General features: G+C 35.6%; 1 protein-coding gene across 1 annotated transcript in view; it reads right to left on the reverse strand.

Annotated features, from left to right (window-relative positions):
• Window positions 1-7,741: 7,741 nt before the first annotated feature.
• The window catches only part of AHI1 (Abelson helper integration site 1), a 282,116-nt gene continuing 269,822 nt past the window's right edge, over window positions 7,742-20,035 (reverse strand). Inside the window, 3 exon segments of the mRNA XM_074187648.1 lie at window positions 7,742-8,469; window positions 8,472-8,617; window positions 17,324-17,394. Of these exon segments, the coding sequence (XP_074043749.1) occupies window positions 8,381-8,469; window positions 8,472-8,617; window positions 17,324-17,394 (306 nt within the window). The 3' untranslated portion in view covers window positions 7,742-8,380.

Consider the following 20,035-nt stretch of genomic DNA (forward strand, 5'->3'; position numbering starts at 1 on the left):
TATTGATTTCTGCCAATTCAGTAAAGATCAAATGTGATTTCCTGTAGAACTGCTTTCAAAAAAAGTGCTCAAAAAAGCACTACAGAAATATAAGATATTATTGTATTAAACAAATGGAGTATATAGATCCAGACCTTGAAGGGCTGCCAGAGGGCCTTATCATTTTACGGAAGAAATAGAGTTCCATACCAGCAGTATCAGAGGCAAGATTTGAACAAGGCTCTTTTGATTACAGGTAAGGGGCATAGTGGATAGAATGGGGATAACCTGAATTAAACTATGGCTCCAAAGCAAGTCACTTAAACCTAGTTTGCCTCAGTTTCTTCATCTGTGAAATGAGCTAGAGAGGGAATTGGCAAATCACTTCAGTATCTTTGCCAAGACCTCAAATAGGGTCAGGAAGAGTTGTCAGACTACAAAAATCTTTGACTGTAGATCTAGGACTCCCTTTACTGTACCACACTGTCTCTAGTTTTTTAAGCAAAATTATTTTGCCTTTTTCAACATAATTAAATGATCATATTCATGTTACAGATGATGCCATAAACATTTCCATTTAAGAGAACAAAAAGAAAAAAAAAGAAAGGGCCATCATTTATAAATACTATAGATGACTAATTAAAATGGAATGGTCAAACATATATATATATATATATATAAACACACATCTAAATACATAGATGTGTGTGTATGTGTGTTTTCTTAGGTTTTGGAATCACTTGGCAAAAAATAATTCATAGCACCATTGACATAGGCTTAGAAAGGATCGTAGAAGTGACCATGTCCAAAATCCTTCATTTTAGCACTGAGGAAACTGAGGCCCAGAGGGAAGTGACTTGCTCAGGGCTCACATAGCTAATAAATGTCTGAAGCAGAATTTGAACTCATTTTTTTATGATTTCAAGTCTAATGTGCTTTCCACTACACCATGCCGCTTATCCTTATAGAATCAGTCTTTAATAAAGTCTTCAAAAGACTTGCCCCTGTGTTCTGAGCATGGTCAGATGTGTGAAGTTGAAGCAGTCAGTATGAGTTGTCAGCACAATTCCAGCCCGGTTGATCAGTTGGACTGGGGTACATATTTCAGTTAGGGATAAGAGTGGCCTAAACAGATGTTTGGAGAATAGGATTTAGGAAGAAGAATCTGATCCCTAGTTCCCATATTTTGGGTATATCAGTTTGGGGTTTTTTTTTGGCAAGGCAATGGGGTTAAGTGACTTGCTCGAGGGTCACACAGGTAATTATGACTGAGGTGGGATTTGAATTCAGATCCTCCTGATTCCAGGGTCCGTGCTCTATCCACTTAGCTTTCCCATATCAGTTCCTTCTTGAGCAATGTTACTAAGGCTCTAAAGCTTCAAGGGGCTGTAGATTGCCTAGCCCCTATCTTAAGTACTTAGGAATCACTAAGCTGAAATATTCTATTTTCCTTTCATTATGATGCTGAAATGATTTTATAAGTTTTTTCTAATTATTGGGTTAATGAAGTTGCTCAAAGTATTATCAAATGAAGTTGTTTCTATAGATGCATTTCTGAGGCTGCAGTAGGGGTTGATTGGAATGCTTCCTGTCTCAGCTGCTTTTCCCCTGCTGCTCTCCTTTTAGGTTCATGGCATTGTGAGTACTTCATCTTCCTCAGTCATTTATTAAGGATACTACAATCTCTTGCTTCTCTTGCCTCTTTGGTATTAACTAGTCTCTGAAGCTCTGACCTTGGCCCTCGTATATCTTTTGTGGTTCCATTCATTCCAACGTTTGCTCAACATTGGCTAATTGAATATCTCACAAATCTGGCAATGAAGTCAATTTATAGTTTGGTTCCAGCTTACATTCTATCTTCCTCTTTTATACTTTGTGCTCTATTTTCTTCAACTTCTTAATCTTTATATTTTGGAATCATGCTTATTTTTTGCCTAAAATGCCTTCTCACTTCCTACCAATTGATATACCATGGCCAGATCAATGCCATTTCCCTCAAACTAGAAGCAACCTCTTCATTATCCTATATCAAAGTTCTTTAATTTACATTCTAATTTAAGGAGATGTCTTATTACCCCTCCTCCCCATAAGTTAAGTTTCTTGTTTTCTCTGTATTTCTTCAGTATGTAGTTCAGTAATAAATTACTACAAGAATCTGTGATTTATTGATATGAGAAATCCCTTGACCAATACAGACAGAAATCCATCACTAACTTAATAGAGCTACCTCAGACTCAGAGAGGTCATTTGACTTGCCTATGGTCACTTATCTAGAGTGCAAGGTAGAATTTCTTGCTGACAAGTCCATCATTCTATGTCATGCGGACTCTTTATTGCTTGTAATGGATACTTATTTATGGAATCCTAATTTTTGAATCTCACACTGATGATTTGTTTATATATCTGGTTAAATGGTAATTAGCTTTAATACTTTCCATCAGAGAAAAAGTTCATTAAGTAAAAAAGATGAGAGAGAGACAGATAGATAGATAGATAGATAGATAGATAGAGAGAGAGAGAGAGAGAGAGAGAGAGAGAGAGAGAGAGCAGAGTGTGTGTGTGGGGGGTTCAGGGAGATGGAACCTTTTGCAAAAATGTGATAGGCTGTGTTATTCACTAATCCAGGACTCTCCATCTTCAGGTACAATCATAGGTCTATCCAAGAGGAAGGGGCTGCTTTGGAGCCTCAGTTTACTATTCATTCCACATCATGGACTTTGCTATTTATGAGTTGGAGCACGAAGACCCCTGGTCACTAGATATCTTATCTTCATTTAAAAAACACATCCTCACATTAGGAAAAATCTCCCTGAATTTGGTGGGACCTGCAGAGCTCGACAGTAGCTGCAGCCTAACAGTCTGTCGCAAGTGTATTGGGGGTTTCAGTTTGCCAGACCTGTCATCATAAATTAATGACAGGATGTTGCAAGAATGGCAGAGCTCCAGTAGCATCTTGCAGTTTAATATAGCCCCATTTCCCCATTTCAATGTATTTGTGGTTAGATAAATCCTCAGAAATTTACAGCTGCTGCAGACTAGTTTATTATACTCTCTGCCTGTGCATGTGATAAGTGTATTAAGAATTTGATGTTCTTTCAGTGAATAGATTTTACTGATATTTCTTTACCACTTTGGAAATCTTGAGCTGCTGAAATTTTCATCTGCAGATACCACTGAATACTAGCTTCTGTAGAACAGATAGGAAAGGCATGCATATATGTAAATAAATATGTATGTATATGTATATATAAAAAAACTAGTTGAGCATCATATATTTGAATGAAAAATTTTAAATGATGAATTTTTAAAAGTAGGCTATGTGAGGCAATTCAATATGAAATAATCAAGATCATAAAGCTTGTGATTTGAAAAATGAAAAAAAAAAACTCCACTGAATTTGGTCTCAAAATACTGAAAAACTGAACTGAAGCTCTCAGACTTTTCTCCAGGGAACCTTCTTCCTTTTGTCTTGTAACCACTTTTCATGAACTTCAGTTACCCATTTTAGCCCTGACAACAAATTAATATTGTCTTCAACTTCTGAATCTTTATATTTTAGAATCATGCTTATTTTAAATCATGCTCATGTACCCAACATAATTTTAAGAAATTTTAAGACTTTTGGTCAGTAATGTGTTTCTCTACCCATGTACTTAACTATTCCTAAAGACACACACATATACACACATACATGAGAGAAATTTTCTAGCTTTTAGTGTTAAATGATGAGTAATAAATTCCATAAATTCACTCTTACTTGCCCTGAAATATTTAAATCATATTTTTCTGATTCACCTCCCTGTAAATAAATTCAAGTTCCATTCCTCCAAGTGTTGGTTGCTGCAAAGACTGCTGATGTTGAAAAATAATATTTTAGTACCACAGCCAGAGGATCTGGGTTTAGAGTTCAAATGGATTCTAATTCAATCTCCTTATTTTATGGAGGATATAACTGAAGCCCAATGAAGATAAGTGACTTGTCCAAGGCCATATAGATAGTATTAGAATTGGATTTTGAATTTGATTCTCTCATTTCAAAATTCAAATCTATTTTACCACACCCTACTTTTATGCCAGTAAAAACAACAATAAAAATTCAATTCAGTGCTGCCAGGAATCTAATTATCCATAAGACTTACTATATTGATTTTACGTAAATGATAGATATCACTTATTATACAAAAAATGATGATTTCTCATTTTTGCTTAAGTCCAAAGCTGGAAATGAAAACCTATGAAATTTTAAAGCAAACTTATATTCTCCATTTATTTTAAAATAATGAAAAAATCTATTAAAAATGTTTAAAGCTTCAGTGTATTAAGGGTTTTTAAAGCATAAATTAGAAGGAACTTTTAAAAATGCAGTTTATGATATATGTTTGCAGTAGGCCAGCAGAGAGAGAGAGAGAATCATTAGAATAAAAGTATTCTTTGTGTTTACAAAACAAGTGTTTTTGCTTTGGCCCATTTCCCGACTTACATGAAGTATTTCCTATTCACCTAAGTAATTAGAGCAGAAAGATGTGATGAATGAAGTGCCTCATTATCAAGTTTGCAGCCAGGGTCTCTGAAGAATGGTTCTCTTGCTGGCTATTTCTCAGGGCTGTCTGCTCTTGCAGTGGCGGCCCATTGTGAACCCTAAATGATCCTGACATTCAATTCTCCAGGAGACAATTGGTCTATCGGTAGAGTTAGTTCACTAATCAACAGAGGCTTCTGATTGTCATTTTCCTTTATTTGGCTGTGATTAGTCCCCTTTTGCCTCTTGAACCAAACATTACTACAAATGTCCTAGATGTACTTTAAAGTAACATGAGGGGCAAAATATATGGGGTAATATAGAAGAATGAAAAAGATGAGCTTTTTTTGCTTTCTATTTTAAGTATTTTTTTCATAATTCTGAAGAATCTCAAAAACAGAAAACATCCTCTGAGGTAAATATAATTAGGAAGAAATAAAGGGACTGAAGATATAGCAAAAATAGAAGTGTAGTAAATTTACAGCTATGTCCAGTCTTCTGTAAATAGACACTTCATTTTTATTGAAATATATGCTGCTCAAAGGTCAAGGTACCCTAAATAGTCTTTCTTACATACACACACACACACACACACACATATATGTATATACATATACATGCACACACACACACACACACACACACACACATATATATTTCTATTTCTATTCCCCTTATGCTGTCAAAGGCAAGCATCACTATATCATTTGAAGTGTTACTTTGGTTGTCATTGTTTCTATTAGCATCAACAACAGCAACAAAAACATAATGTTTGTGACCTTCAAGGCTGCTCAAATACAGTGCCTTCTCTCTGTGGTGGGTTAACTTGGAAATCAGGTTCATGTTTTTCAGAAAGGAAGACGTTTGCATTGAAAGATGAAAAAAAGGGGAAATGTTTTAAAATTATCTTTTTTTCACTAATTATTTTATATCAAGTGTGTATAAACACTTCAGAAAATAAATAGCCCAGTTTTAGATCTGGAGGGAAGTTTTCATTTTAATAGGACCCAACAAGAAATTTATCATCAATAAAGATGTGATTCCCCAAATTGAGGGCTTAAAAATTTCCTCATGAGTTAAAAAATACCTTATCAGATCAAAAATTGTAATACATATGTCTAGACACATACTGCTATAGGCCACAGAATCCTGCTAGAGGATTCCTTAATTTCCTTCCTTCCCAATCCTTTCAACTAACTTTTGAGCACTCATTAATAGTCCAATAACCCTTAAATTTCAAATGATGCTATATGACAAGATTTACTTCCACAATATAATTAATGCTCCAAACCTTCTTCCTAGGTGGGTGGAATAGCTGCATTTAATTTTTCCTAAGCTTATTTAAAGATAAAATAAAGGCTCTTTATCTAATTGTTAATTAAATGATTATGCAAGATGATGAAAATGGTCAATAATAGCCATAAAGACAGAAAGGATCAATGCATAGAATTTCAAAAGTCTATCATATTAGCACTATTTTAAAAATATGAATTTCAAGGGGCAGCTAGGTGGTGCAGTGGATTGAGCACCAGCTCTGGAGTAGGAGGACCAGAGTTTAAATCCAGCCTCAGACACTTAATAATTGCCAAGTTGTGTGACCTTGGGCAAATCACCTAACACTTTTGCCTCAAATAGGAAAAAAAAATATGTACTTCATATTGTGAGATCTCATTGTCTATTCTTCTGAATAAAAGTATTTAATCTTATGGGAATAAATGTTTCTGTATTTTGAATCTTTATAAAATACCTGATTTTATTTTTTAGTCTAATAAGAATCTTTGAAAAGAAAACTATTCAATATAACTTGCTAGGATCAAGGAGCAAAAGTTAGGAGGAAATTTAGTCCAATTTTTCAAATGAGAAAATGAAGGTACAGTGAGGGTCAGACAAATAGAAGTATCAGAGTCAAATCCTAAGCCTCTAAAATCGGTAATGATGATCCCCCCCCCCCCCCCGGCCCCGGAAAACTCCACTATCGAACAAATCCTATTCTTTATCAGAAAGCTTAACAATTAGGGACCAAGTAATTGAGGAAGAAAGGTTCCTTTAAACAAGATAAAATGGTGACAAAACCTATTTTCTAAGCAAGACAGAGAACAAATAAACCAACAAAAAACAGTGGAAAAAAAATCAACATTTTTAGAATGACAATGAAACAAATATAAAATGTTTGTTGCTAAGAATATCTCTGGTGCCATATTTATTACACTTCAAATGTACTGTCTTATCTTACTTCTTCCCTTAATTATCATCTGGATTTGTGCCTCAGAAGGCCCAGTTACTGCTATTCCCTTCTCTGGAAAGTATAGCAAAGCTGTTTAATTCAGCTTCAGAGCCTTGGATATAATTGGAGCCTGCACTGCCTAGCATGAAAAGGGGGAGTTGTGCCTTTGATTAGGACCAGCTCTCCATGGTGTTTATCTAAAGTGTTATTTGTCTTCAGTAGCCATAATACAAAACACCATTTTACAGTACTTTGCAGCAGGAGTACAGTACATAAAGTCCCAGGAGTTTGGCAAATGCTCAGGGATCCCTTCGAAGAGAGGCTGATGTCATTTGTCTCATTTTTAAACTTCTTAAATAGTCAAGAGATGATGTTAATGTAAAAGCCATAATGGACCTTCAAGTATGAATTGCCCTGAAATTCTGGATATAAAATTATTTTAAAACATCTAATGTGCTTATAGGATAAATATAAAAGGAGCTTAGCATCAGAGACCTCTGGAGGGTCTGGGTGGCTCTAGTCTGTGAAATGTGCTCTTTGAGCAAACCAAAGCAGGCTTCAGATCTCACAGCTTAGGGGCTTGGGAGCAGTCAGAGCCACTCAGCACTGAAGAAAAATGGCTTGTTTTTAAAGAGTTCTGCAGAGCAGAGACATGTTTACCCACTTTCATGCTTTCCAAACATGTGCAGGGATGAGAGCTGAATGTGTTTACTAGATTATATTGCATGAGGTGGTTTACGTTTGGGCAAATTTTACACCTCAATGCCTAGAACTGTTTTTCTCACTTCTTTGTTTCATGGAATCAATTGTCTGGTCTACCAAATAACTTCTTCTAATTTTATATTTATTTTTGTCCTTTTGGGGAGAGAACTGGGGTTAAAAATTTTCCTGGCAGACTCATTTTCTCAAGAAAAAAGGGTCTGCTGGAAAAAATATCAAGAGAAAAAATGATTTAACTAATTAATATCAAAATAAAATATTTAATGATATATTAATAAAACAAATTATATAACTCAACATATGTTTATATTGCCTTAATACACTTGAATATGAAATATTTTCAACAACTGATTGAGACTAGAAAAATACTGCAAGGTCAGTCAAAACAAATGATTATTACAGTTTTTAGACTGTTTACAAAGTAAACATATCTCCATTTAAAACAAATATAAAAAGCGCACATTTCCTTTCAATAGTTTTCTTGCTTCAAGATGTGATAATTCCTTAGGAATTCAAATACAATTCTATAATATAATGTATTTATATTAAAAAAGTTAAATTCCAAAGTGAACTCCTCACAATCTTTGGTGAATCTTATATACTAGCATATCACCCATGTACAAATCTATAGAATTGTTTTTTTTTTAAGGTTTTTGCAAGGCAATGGGGTTAAGTGGCTTGCCCAAGGCCACACGGCTAGGTAATTATTAAGTGTCTGAGACTGGATTTGAACCCAGGTACTCCTTACTCCAGGGGTGCTTTATCCACCGCGCCACCTAGCCGTCCCCTATAGAATTGTTAAATAACATTTACCTTATTAATATAAATTGTTTATTCTCTTTGTGTTTGATGAACAGCAATTATAATATTCTTTATTGATTTGCAACAAGACAATTTTGATGTAGTCACTAACAAGTACCAAGCGTTATCTACGATTATTACACAGACTTCAAACCATCAGACTCCAAGGCCCCATTCATTTCCTTGGCCTTCTTTGAGGAGATTCGAGTTTCTTTGGAACTCTTCATGATTCTGCTCTAAGAACAAGTCCGGATTCACCTTCTATCTGAGCATTCGCATCTGGAATTTTTGAAGGATGAAGAGCCATTTCATTTAGTTTGGATCCTGTCATCTCATTCTTCTGAAGCCTTTTCTTTTTACACTTTTTAACTTCTCTAATAGAGCGAGAAAGAGAGACAAAATTAATAGATATTTCAAGCTAGTCTTTTCAACTATCACAAAGCTCGGACTTTGTTTCCTAAGGTTAACAGCTGAGTGGATTGGTAAAAGAACTAGAAACTACTATCTAAGGAATCCAAAGAAGTAGGGCAAATAGGATAAAACTTATCTATGAAATCTGTTAAGAATAATTTTCTAACATTCTTTCACAGTGTTGGTTTGTGTGCTTTATATCAATTACAATATACTCTGTATATAGTAGGTATCTAATTCATGCTGGATATATTAAATTAGTTTTTTTAAAAGAACAAGTAGCTGCTCAGTTTCTACAATGACAAAAGGAATAAGTGTGATACAGACCAATATTCCTCAAACACAAGCATTACTGATGGCAAGTGCCCTGGATCTTTTCTAAGAATCCAAGGTATCCATTCTCAGCTTATTTAATGCTTCAATCCCTGGTTGAAGTGGGTGGATGGGGGGGGAGATAATCAAGATAATAACTTGTACAAATATGATATTTCCGATTTGTTAATGGAAAACATGTAAACCAATTTTCATATTCCTTTATTCCTTTCTTTTAAGGACTTCTGTTGCATAAGAATTTTCCAGTCTTTGACTGTCTATACTTGTACAACTGGTTTGAATATAATGACTGTCAAGTCAAAAATTTTTTTTGATTGAGTTTTTCTTGATAATTGCTGTGATGTTTGAACTTTTGGGGGCATCTAGACACAGTTTAGATCATGAAATACATCACTGATACCAGAAAATCAAGGATTTCACATGGAAGGGGAGCAAGAAGCTGCTTCCCTGGAAACTGAGTTATGTTACAGTAGAGTGTTTGACTTGAATTCAGCAATACTCTAACTGTGTGACCCTAGGCAAGTCACTTAATTCCTCTTATCTTTGGTTTTACCATTTTTAAAATGGGGGATAATAAACAACATCTACCTTATAGGATTGTTGTGTGGACCAAATGACATAATATATTCAAGGTACCTTGTAAACTTTGTAAAAAGTATTGCATATTATTCTACTGAAAGGTTTCCTGAGTTTCAAAGAATGAGATTTCTGACTCATTTCTGAAACACTCTTATAAAGTAGAATTTCTAATATAAATACTTGATTTTGAGTATTTCAAGAAGGGAATGGCTGATAAATTTAGGAAGATCTAAATTTATATTCAATTTCAGACAATAGCTGTGTGAGCCTGGGAAAATCACAACCCTGCTTGCCTCAGTTTCCTCATAAGTCAAATGAGTTAGAGAAGTATCTTTGGCAAGAAAACTCCCAATGGGGGTCAAAAATTCCCAATGAGGATCCCAGTGGGACATGACTGAAAATGACTAAAGAATACCAATAAAACAAAGAATGGCAGCAGTAGGTAGAATAATATGGTGGAGCTGATGCTTGATCATGTTGACATGTCTAGAGAAAGTAATAGGCAGCTTTGGAATGTAGTAAAAACAGTAAAATAGACATGTCAATGAAATTGTACCATGGGGAAGTGGAGAATAACTACTTACAAGGTACCTTCTACCTTGAACACACCTGGGTTAGAATTGATATAAAAATTGATCAAAAATGCTTCAAGCTACATTTCAAGGATGCCTCATGAAAGTGTTTTTGATTGGCATGTGCCCAGTAAAATGTTACAGCTGTGGAAAGCAGGGGAAGTGGCATTCAGGAAGCATGTTGTAAGAGGCTTAAACATATTGTCTATTCACTCATTGCAAAAAATTAATGTGCAACTAATTAGGAAGGGATTTATATCTAAGACAAGACAAAACAAACAGGTAAGCATGAATATTGGTTTGGGGAAGCAGTGAAATACCTAAACAAATATAGGCATAGTTCATGGAATTCTGTATTGGAGTTTAAATTCTCCCTCTGCTTATAATTGCTATTTTTATGATCATGGGCAAGTCATTTAAACTCCCTGGGTTTCACTTTCCTCATCTGTAAAATGAGGGGGTTCGACTAGATTGGCTCTGAGGTCCCTTCCAGTTCTAGATCTAATTCTTGGCTTCTCATTTGGTTAATTAGGAAAATAACACCTGTAGCATCTACTTCACTCCAAACTCATGGTCTTGATGAAATGTAAGACAGAGGGGGAATGAATGGTTAAATAAAAAGAAATGATAAATAATATACAGACATACTTAAAAAGTTGAAGTAAAATAATGTTAGAAGTGAGTCATCATACCTTCTATTTAATAGGGATAATAAAACAAAAATTGTGGATGTCAAATGAGATAATGTATATAAAATATTTTGAAAACCCCAATTCTTTATCTAAATGTCAACTATTATTATGTAAAAATAGTTAAAAAATACTTCAAACAAGAAAGAGGGAATGAGGCAGGTATTCTGGCCTCACTCAGCAGGCACAATAATGCCTGTAGAAGCACTATGTATAGATACTTCATCCTGGTGGTTGTGCTGGGTTGGGTATGTAGGGGTACACTAGATGATCTATCTTTAGATATTATCTCCCAAATCTCACATTTCTACTAGTCTAAATAGAAATTTATCAAAATATATATATATATATGTATGTGTGTGTGTGTGTGTGTGTGTGTCTGTGTGTGTGTGTATTAATGAAGGCAAGAAGAGTCTTGGAGGAAGAAGATAAAACAAGACAAGGAAGAGTTTAAGGTCATGGAACAAAAAAAAAGGAGAAGAAAAGCAGAAGAAGGAAGGAGAGAAAGCTGCCAAAAAATGAGTGAGATGTATCCTGCACCTGCCAAAGATATAGGACAAGTTAAGTGAGGGAGAATTACACTACAATGGGGAGGAAGTAGAGGGTGAGGCCAAAAGAACAATTCTAGTGGAGGGAATATAAGGAGTAACCAAAATCCTAAAGAGAGCAGTAAAGATAAGAACTTTAGGGGAAATGATTCAGACCTAGAAGAGGAAGGAACCCAAGGATGAGGGAGAGTAGCAGAGACTACGGTCTTCAAAGAAATCAAAAGGAGAAGAACTAATAGGAGAGGAAACTGAGTCATAGGGAGCCCTTGCAGCAAGCCTTGCTTTCATTCATCAATATAGGAAATGTATAGTTGAAACACAGACATATTTAATCCTAACGGCCACAGGTCTCATAAGAAGAGAGATAAGACCAAGTTACTTTGATAGAGGAAGAAAGTGATAGATTGGAATCTTCTAAACAGAACTGAGGAATTTTCATGGTGTTAAGATTCTACTTCTGTTGGTTAACTGGGCAGAGAATCATCCAAGGATGGATTTTATTCAAAACAAAGAGAGAACTAGGTGAAGTGACATATGACAATGGATATGAAATATAGTGGTGGAAAAAATTAGACTCATTGACATATATTCTTCCTCCCCCACTTTCCCCACAAGATAAAAAAAGAAAAACTGAGTGACTGGGGCTTAAAAAACATATAAGGAAGAAAATAGGAGAGAGGTGGTCTTCATTCATGTCTTAGGAACATATATTAGATAAGAAAGAAATGAGAAAAGGACATATTATATTAAATTTTCAGAATATCCCTATAAAAACTGGAATAGAGGGAAATGTTGACTTGAAATACAAGTCTTTCAAATCTTCACTGATTAAAAACCATAAATTATCTTGGGAAAATAGAGGACTGAGTATATGAGTGAACTTCAAGTCAAAGGAGATATTAAAAGGATGGTTAGATGGGTAATAAAAGGTTGTTTTTTTCCTCTTTCTAATTTTTTTGATAGTTTAAGCAACTTAGCCCAAGATCACAAAGTTAGCAAAGCAGTTTTTTAAAAACAATCTAGAGAAGTAAAATTCAAGATATATTAAAGAAAACTGTAAAAATCACCTGAGAAGCAAAATGAATTATATGATTAGGTAAGAGAAGATGAAATTGAAACAAGATACAAAAATAAAGGTTCCCAGTAGATAATCAAAGGATATAAACAAAAAAATTTTAAAAGAAGTTTCAGACCTAGAAGAAGTCTAGGCAATGGAATGAAACCACAGCTTTCTTCATCTGAAAAGCTAATTTCTAAGAATTAGTGAGGTCAAAGTCAAAGAGGGGATATTTATGGGCCCTCAGATAAAGGGAAGTGATGGAAAATGAATATTTTGATGAAAAGCTGAATAAAATGAAAGGCACTAAATCAAAAAATTTTAAACAAAAACCAAACTTTGGGGGAAATTACAAAAGCAGAAAATTACAAAGTATTTATCAATATGCTTCCCATAGCCTGAGATTATCAGCTGTGTCACTAGAGATCCATTTTTTCCCTACTCTCATTGATTCATCAACCTGACAGACTTGCTCTTTGCTTTTGAATTCTGTCTTTTTTAAGTCAGCCACAGGTTTCATCCTTCCCCTTTCCCCTCTTCCTGTTGTTGAATCACTTCAGTTGTGTTCAATTCTTTGTAATTCCATTTGGGGTTTCCTTGGTAAAGATACTGGAGTGGTTTGCCATTTCCTTCTCCAGCTGAATTTCCAGATCAGGAAACTGAGGTTAATTAATTTGCCCAAGGTCACTGAGCTAGTAAGTGTCTGAGGCTGGATTTGAACTCAGGTCTTCCTGACTCCAGGTCTGGTGCTTTATACACTGTACCACCCAACTGCCCTATAACAAATAGATAAAAGTTTATTTCCTTGAAGCCTTCCCCGTTACTCAAATGGCAAAGGGTCTTCCGATTCTGCAGACCTATTATATTTAATACATCATATTGCAATGCATCATATTGCAATTTAGTATTGGATTACATATTTCTATTGATCCCTAATTGTTTTAGTTCTAGCTTCCCAAATAGACAAAGCTTGGAAGAAAAGCTGAGGACAATGCTAAAAGAGTGAAAATGAAAAATTTTCAAGATATATTAAAAGGAAATGAAAAAAGAAATGGAAAATTAACTCATGAAAATAGGAGGAAAAATCATCAAATAAACTTAATGTACAAAACCTTTTCAAGGCTGATGACATCATCACACACTGAGCTTAGGTCATGGCCTCTCTGGGACTCAGTTTTTTTTATCTGTGACATGAGGGAACTTGGACTAAATGTGCTCTAATTTCTTATCCAGGCCTGACACTTTATAAAATTTATTATTATTATTATTATTATTATTATTATTATTATTATTATTATTATTTTACTAGTGGTTTATTAGTTTGTACTAAGAAAACTTTTGCAAGGTTTTCAGATTATTTTATGTGAAGTACAAAAGAATCTGAAAATGATTAAAATTGAAGATATATATATATATACACATATATTATATATGTCTATCAAATTGAAGAAGAATGCATTAAAAATTGAAGCAAACTATCTGGAGTATGTACTTGGAATTAGGACATTAAAGGAAGGAAGACCTATCAGGAAATGATTGAAGTAACTTGTGGAGAAGATGAGGGCCTGAATTTGGTTAGAAATTATATAGAAGAGAATAGATGTGAGAGAATTTAGGGAGGTGGAATGGGAAAAGATTGGCAATTGACTGGATATCTGAAAAGGAAGAGTCAGAGAGGATGCCAATATCATGGATCTAGGTGATTAGAAAGGAGAGAGAGGGAGGGAGGGAGGGAGGGAGGGAGGGAGAGAGAGAGAGAGAGAGAGAGAGAGAGAGAGAGAGAGAGAGAGAGAGAGAGAGAGAGAGAGAAGCAGGAGAAGAAAACTACTATGAGAGATTTTATGGAGGCAGAATAGGTAAGATTTGGCAACTGACTGTATATAGGGATGGGGGGAGATTCCAAGGTTATAAACTTGGGTCACTAGAATGGCTGTAGGATTCTTAAAAGAAATAGTCAAGGATGACAGATTTTTAGGGACTATAAGTTCAGTTTAGGATACTTCAAGTGGCAATTGTCAGGAAGTAATGGGCAATATGGGATTGGAATTCAGGGGAAAGATTTGGGATGATATCTTGGAGATATATGAATACATGAATTTGAGAGTTAATGCTATGGATGGAGAATGGGCTTGGAAACCAGGGTGACCTAGCTAAAATCCTGCCTCTGACACATATTGACTGTGTCACCTCTGGCAACTTATCTTCTCAATGCTCTTGGAAACTTTTCAGACTATAAATGGCAGAGAAGGTTCTAACCTGCATTGGTGAAGGAGGGTTCCTCACTTGGGAACTCCCCCAACTCAGTGAAATTACAAATTTAGCCCCTTTCTTCACCCCTGAATTTATATGGCAACTGAATCCATGAGAGCAGATTGGGAGTGGGAGAAATTTATGAAATCACCAAAGAAGGAGTTTAGAGAAAGAAGAGGGCCCAGCACAGAGTCCTGGGGTTCAACCACACAGAATGATGGCCAGGCAAAGGAGATGGAGAAGGTATAGTCATAGAGCTAGGAGGAACACTAGGTAAAGTGTAACAGTATCTCAGAAATCCAGGGAGAAGAGAGTATCCTGGAGAAGGGAATAGTTGATGTCAAGAGCTGAACTTTTACTTGACTTCTGTCAGGTAAAATGAGATCTGAGAAAAAGTAATTGGATTGATCATTTAGGTAACGAAATCACAAACCAGACTGAGTGAACTGAGAAGTGAACAAATGGAAGTGACAGTTTCTAGGGGTTTGAATGCAAATTGCTGAAGAGGATGAGAGTTTGCAGAAAGGGAAAGATAAAGCAAAAGCTCAAATAGGGAGAACTGCGGGTATCTAGGAGGAGTTTGATAAAGGAATTGAAAAAAAAATTGGAGGGATGATTCAGGGACCAAGATCCTGGGGATGGGATATAGAATTAGGAACACAGGTCGAGGGGTTAATCTGCATTTATTAAATGGGAATTGTTTTTCCTTCATTTTTATGAGGACAAGTGACATCATGGGTAATGCCATGACTTGTCTGTGAGTTGGGCTTAATGTGCCAGAGTTGCACAAAGTTGTCAGCCTCACTTTCTCTTCCATCACAGTCCAGGGCCAGGACAAAAGCCAAGATGGCTGAAGGTTCCCCAGGACACAGTGGATGACTGTGGGCTCTCGGATGCCTTTGAGTTTTCCACAGTATCTGTTTCAGCTGCCTTTGTGGCCACTGGTATAAATTGCTCTCATATACTCATTTTGCTGGGGACAGTCTTCACATGTTTGGGATGAACATCCCCCTAACTTAGGTTTGAGACCTGTCAGTTCCCTTTGACCCAGTTTAGCCCTTCAGCCAAGACAGTCTACTGGGAGGTGCAGTTTCTTGGAGCCACAGAAGCCACCAAAGATGGATGAGCAGACCTGAAAAATATGTGGCAAACCCTCCCACCTCCTCCTGAATACCCCATAAAATGGGGATAATAAGCTTTGTACTATTTAATTTACAGGATTATCATGATTATCACTTTACAAATTTCAAAGTGCTCAGTGATTTCATTGTACCTATTCCCTACATTGAGACAAAATATAACTCCTCTATTTTCCAGTACAAGAGCTTCTTGAGTTGACATGGGAGAAGACTCCTCAGATGGTGAGAAGCCTCTGAAAACTTAGCTGGGCTGGTCATGTGAAGACAAAGTTCAAGAAGAGTAAGACCTAACAGAGGCTTGCGAACTGTCCAGTGGCACAACCTTCAAGGACTTCTGGTCACCTCCATGGCAGCAAGCATCAAGGCAGGACTCTTCCATAGTATTATTATCATAATTATAAACAACTCAATGTGAACTGATAGAGCACCTAAATATATGCTATATTTTAAAATATTATTTTGTATTAAGAGTTCCTCCTTCTCTCCTCTCTTTCCTTCCTCTCCTCCCTCCCTCCCTCTCTCTTTGTGTGTCTCTCTCTTTTTTTATCTCACTCTGTCTCTCTTTCTCTGTTTCTCTCTGGCTCTGATTGTCTGTCTATGTCTTTTCATTGGTATAGGAGACTACCAGTGGGAAAATAAGCTCTTCTAGTACAGACTGGCACCTGAATTCTTTATACTATTCTATTCTATAATACTATCCTATCATAACATCCAATTTAACAAACATTTAACAAACCTACTACAAGTAAGGTAATTCAATAGTTATAAAAAAAAAAAAACAAACAAAACCTGAGTCCTCTTTTTCTTTCTTGAGGGAAGGAAAAGACAAAGATGGGGTATAATACAGACAAAGGAAAATTATGAACCAAATGCTCTAGGTGTATTTGAGAAGAGAATATTTTCAGTTGTGGAAAAATGGGTGACACAGGAACAAGCCTTCAAGGAAGAGAAGGATTCTGAAAAGAGCAGATAAGAATGGAGGATACATACATGGAGGATGGTTTGAACAAATATAAAAAAGACGATAATTTAGGGAATAGTTAAGTTTTGTAAGTAAAGGTTTTAAAAATCTGTATTTTATTTCAGAGGCAGGGGGAAACCACTGAAAATTTTTGAGTTTCGGTGACCTGAGCAGATCTGGGCAGTCTTGGAAATTGAGGAAGGCATTTCTTTGGTGGAAACAAGTCAGTGGGAATGACAAGTGACTACCAAAAATAATCAGGGACATGGGTAATGGAAGGATTATAGGGTAGGATAGGCTCAGATTTAGAAAGGCAACAGGAAGGAGGTCATTTCATAATTCTTGATGTAATATACCTATCTTCCGGGGATAATTTATTTTAGGTGAAATATTGTTAAATTTGCCTACAAATTAATTGTCTTAAATTTAACTTAATAGTTTTAATGTCTTATTAGAAAATTCCAGAAACTAAGAAATTATAATTTTAAAAAGGCAGTTATTGAACAACTACAGTAGTAACTTGGGAGGATCTGGCACTTACTGTATTGCAGGTGAATCTAAATGTGTGTCAGACAATTTAAGATCCTGGGACTTGCTGAGAACCTTTGACATCTGCAAAAGATGAAGAAGAAAAAACCCAGGTAAGGTAAAAAGAAGGAAGATAATGAGGCCAACATTTGTATGCTGAAAACCTACGAGCTTCCTGAATGAGGAGAAAATACACCCATTTTGAAAAAAAGAATGTCTATCAGCTCTGATATGTTCACTCCTATGTGGTTAAAACAAGGAAACAGTTCTCCAACTTGAAACACTTTATAAATAAAATCAATTTTCAGGTGTGTAGCCAGAGGAATGGGTCACAAATCTGCCTGAATGACTTTAGTAACATTGTATAGTGTCTTAACTGAATTTAAATGACAAATATTTCTAAATGCTTCTTATAGTCAGATCAATACTATACTGTTGGATTAAAAAACATCTCAAACTATCATTCTCTTTGTAAGTGGTAGACAGTGTAATTTGTATAAGAGTTCCCTTCTGATAAACATTTAAAAATACTGAGCAAAACCTAAGCCTGTGGACAGTATATTAACAAACAGAAGAAATCAATATATAATCCAGGAATAATAATTTAATTGTCTTTTTCACCTTCTCCTTTTACTTAAATAGATTTGATCTAACTAGTACTTTAGCTACTTAAGAATTTCAATATTTTTATCTTTATATATTCAATACCTTTCTTTCTCATTATTTCTAAATTTTGTTCTTTAACCCAGGAATTAAACAATCAAAGTTTCTTAGGCTCCATATAGGCCTGAATCTTCTGTTCCTATCTTCGTAATTATTGTTGGATGAATTATTGCTGTTTTATATTTAATAAGATCTAGAGTACATTACTTCTCTATGCGCACAGCTAGGTCAAACACAACTTAGGTAAATTGACAATATTACTCAACTTAATTGGAAAATTTAATGTGATGTCATCAAAACATCAATAAGAATCTTCATAGGATTGGAAAAATATATGATTCTAAGAATATTGAAAGATATTATGATGGGGAAGTAAGGAAAAATAAATGAACATTGTACCAGATCTCAAATTATACTAGGAATATATATATATATATATATATATATATATATATATATATATATATATATATATATATATATATATCTTTTCTGGCCAAACCCATTAGTTTTTTTTTCCTATGTCTCCATCTTTCTTGACCTCTTTGCAGCATCTAATACTACTGGCTATTGAATCTTTTTTTTTTTTCAAGATTTTTTTTTCAAGGCAATGGGGTTAAGTGGCTTGCCTAAGGCCACACAGCTAGGTAATTATTAAGTATCTGAGGCTGGATTTGAACCCAGGTACTCCTGACTCCAAGGCCAGTGCTCTATCTACTGCACCACCTAGCTGCCCCTGGCTATTGAATCTTTCTGGATTCTTTTTTCATTCTGGGTTTTTGTGACACTGCTCTTCAATGGTTCTTCCGCTAACCTATCTGGTTGATCCTTAAGTCTCTTGTTGGATCCTTATCCATATCCCAAGGTTCTGTCTCTGTGCCTTCTCCTCTGGCTCTACAACTTCTCAGAACAATCTCAGCAGTTTCCATGGACTCAATTATTATGCCTATATAAATGCCTTCTGTACTAATATATCTAGCCTTAATCTCTCTCTCTTGAGATGGTCTTATACCATCAATGTCAAATAGACAATTCTAACTGGGATATCCATAGTTACTTGATATTCAAAATGTTATCACCTCCTCTTGCTATCCCTTTTCCTAATAAAACTTTTCTAGTTTTGTTAAAGGTTCCAATAGTCTTCCAATACATCCAAGTTTGTAACTAAAAGGCATACTTGAATATTCACTCTTCCTCATTCATTTATATCCATTATATTATATCCAATTAATTGCCAACTTATTATTAATGTTACCTCATACCAGTTTTCACAATTGTCTTCAATCACACAGTCACCACTTTAGTTTAAGCCCTCATAACCTTTTTTCCTTGTCAATAGTCTCCAATCTATTTATGGAATTTCTAAAGCTTTCGAAAGCAAGATCAAAATTCTCTAAAGATAACTCTGTTCAACATGTCCAGAACATAATTTATCTTTTCCTATAAAATCTCCCATTTTATGAACTTTCCTATTACTTTCAAGGGTGCCAACATCCTCTAAGCCTCTGTTTTATCCTGGTTGCCTTCTCAACTTCCCCACATATTCACTCTATTGCCAATATTTGTAAAATGCTTAGTACAGTGACAGGCACACAGCAGGTACTTAATGCTTGTTCCCTTCCATTATATCTTCATATGCCTCGTACATGCCCACTTCTCTCCCCTCACCCAGCCAGGAAAGTGGTTGAGTCCCCTGGACCAGTAATAGCTGGTCTCCCTGCCTGGTCTCTTCTGATTCTAATCCACCCTCCACTTAGCTGCCAGCATGGTTTTCTTAAAAGTGTAATCCCACATGTCCTGCCCTGCTCAGTGAGCTCCAGTAGCTCCCGAGTGCTTCCAAGAGAAAGCATTACAACTGCCTCTTCTTCTTACCTTGCAACCCTGCAATCCACCCCAGAAACCCTCCAATCCAACTATACCAGCCTGCTTGTTCCTCAAACTCCAGGTCTGGCAGGTTCTATCCCCTCACCTCTGCCTCAGCTTTCCTAGTTCCAAACCATCTCCTATGGGGAAGCTCTCATAGTCCCCCTCATGCTATTGCTTTTTCCTTTCAGATTATTTT

Source organism: Macrotis lagotis, chromosome 5 (genome assembly GCF_037893015.1).
Source record: "Macrotis lagotis isolate mMagLag1 chromosome 5, bilby.v1.9.chrom.fasta, whole genome shotgun sequence".
Taxonomy (NCBI): domain Eukaryota; kingdom Metazoa; phylum Chordata; class Mammalia; order Peramelemorphia; family Peramelidae; genus Macrotis; species Macrotis lagotis.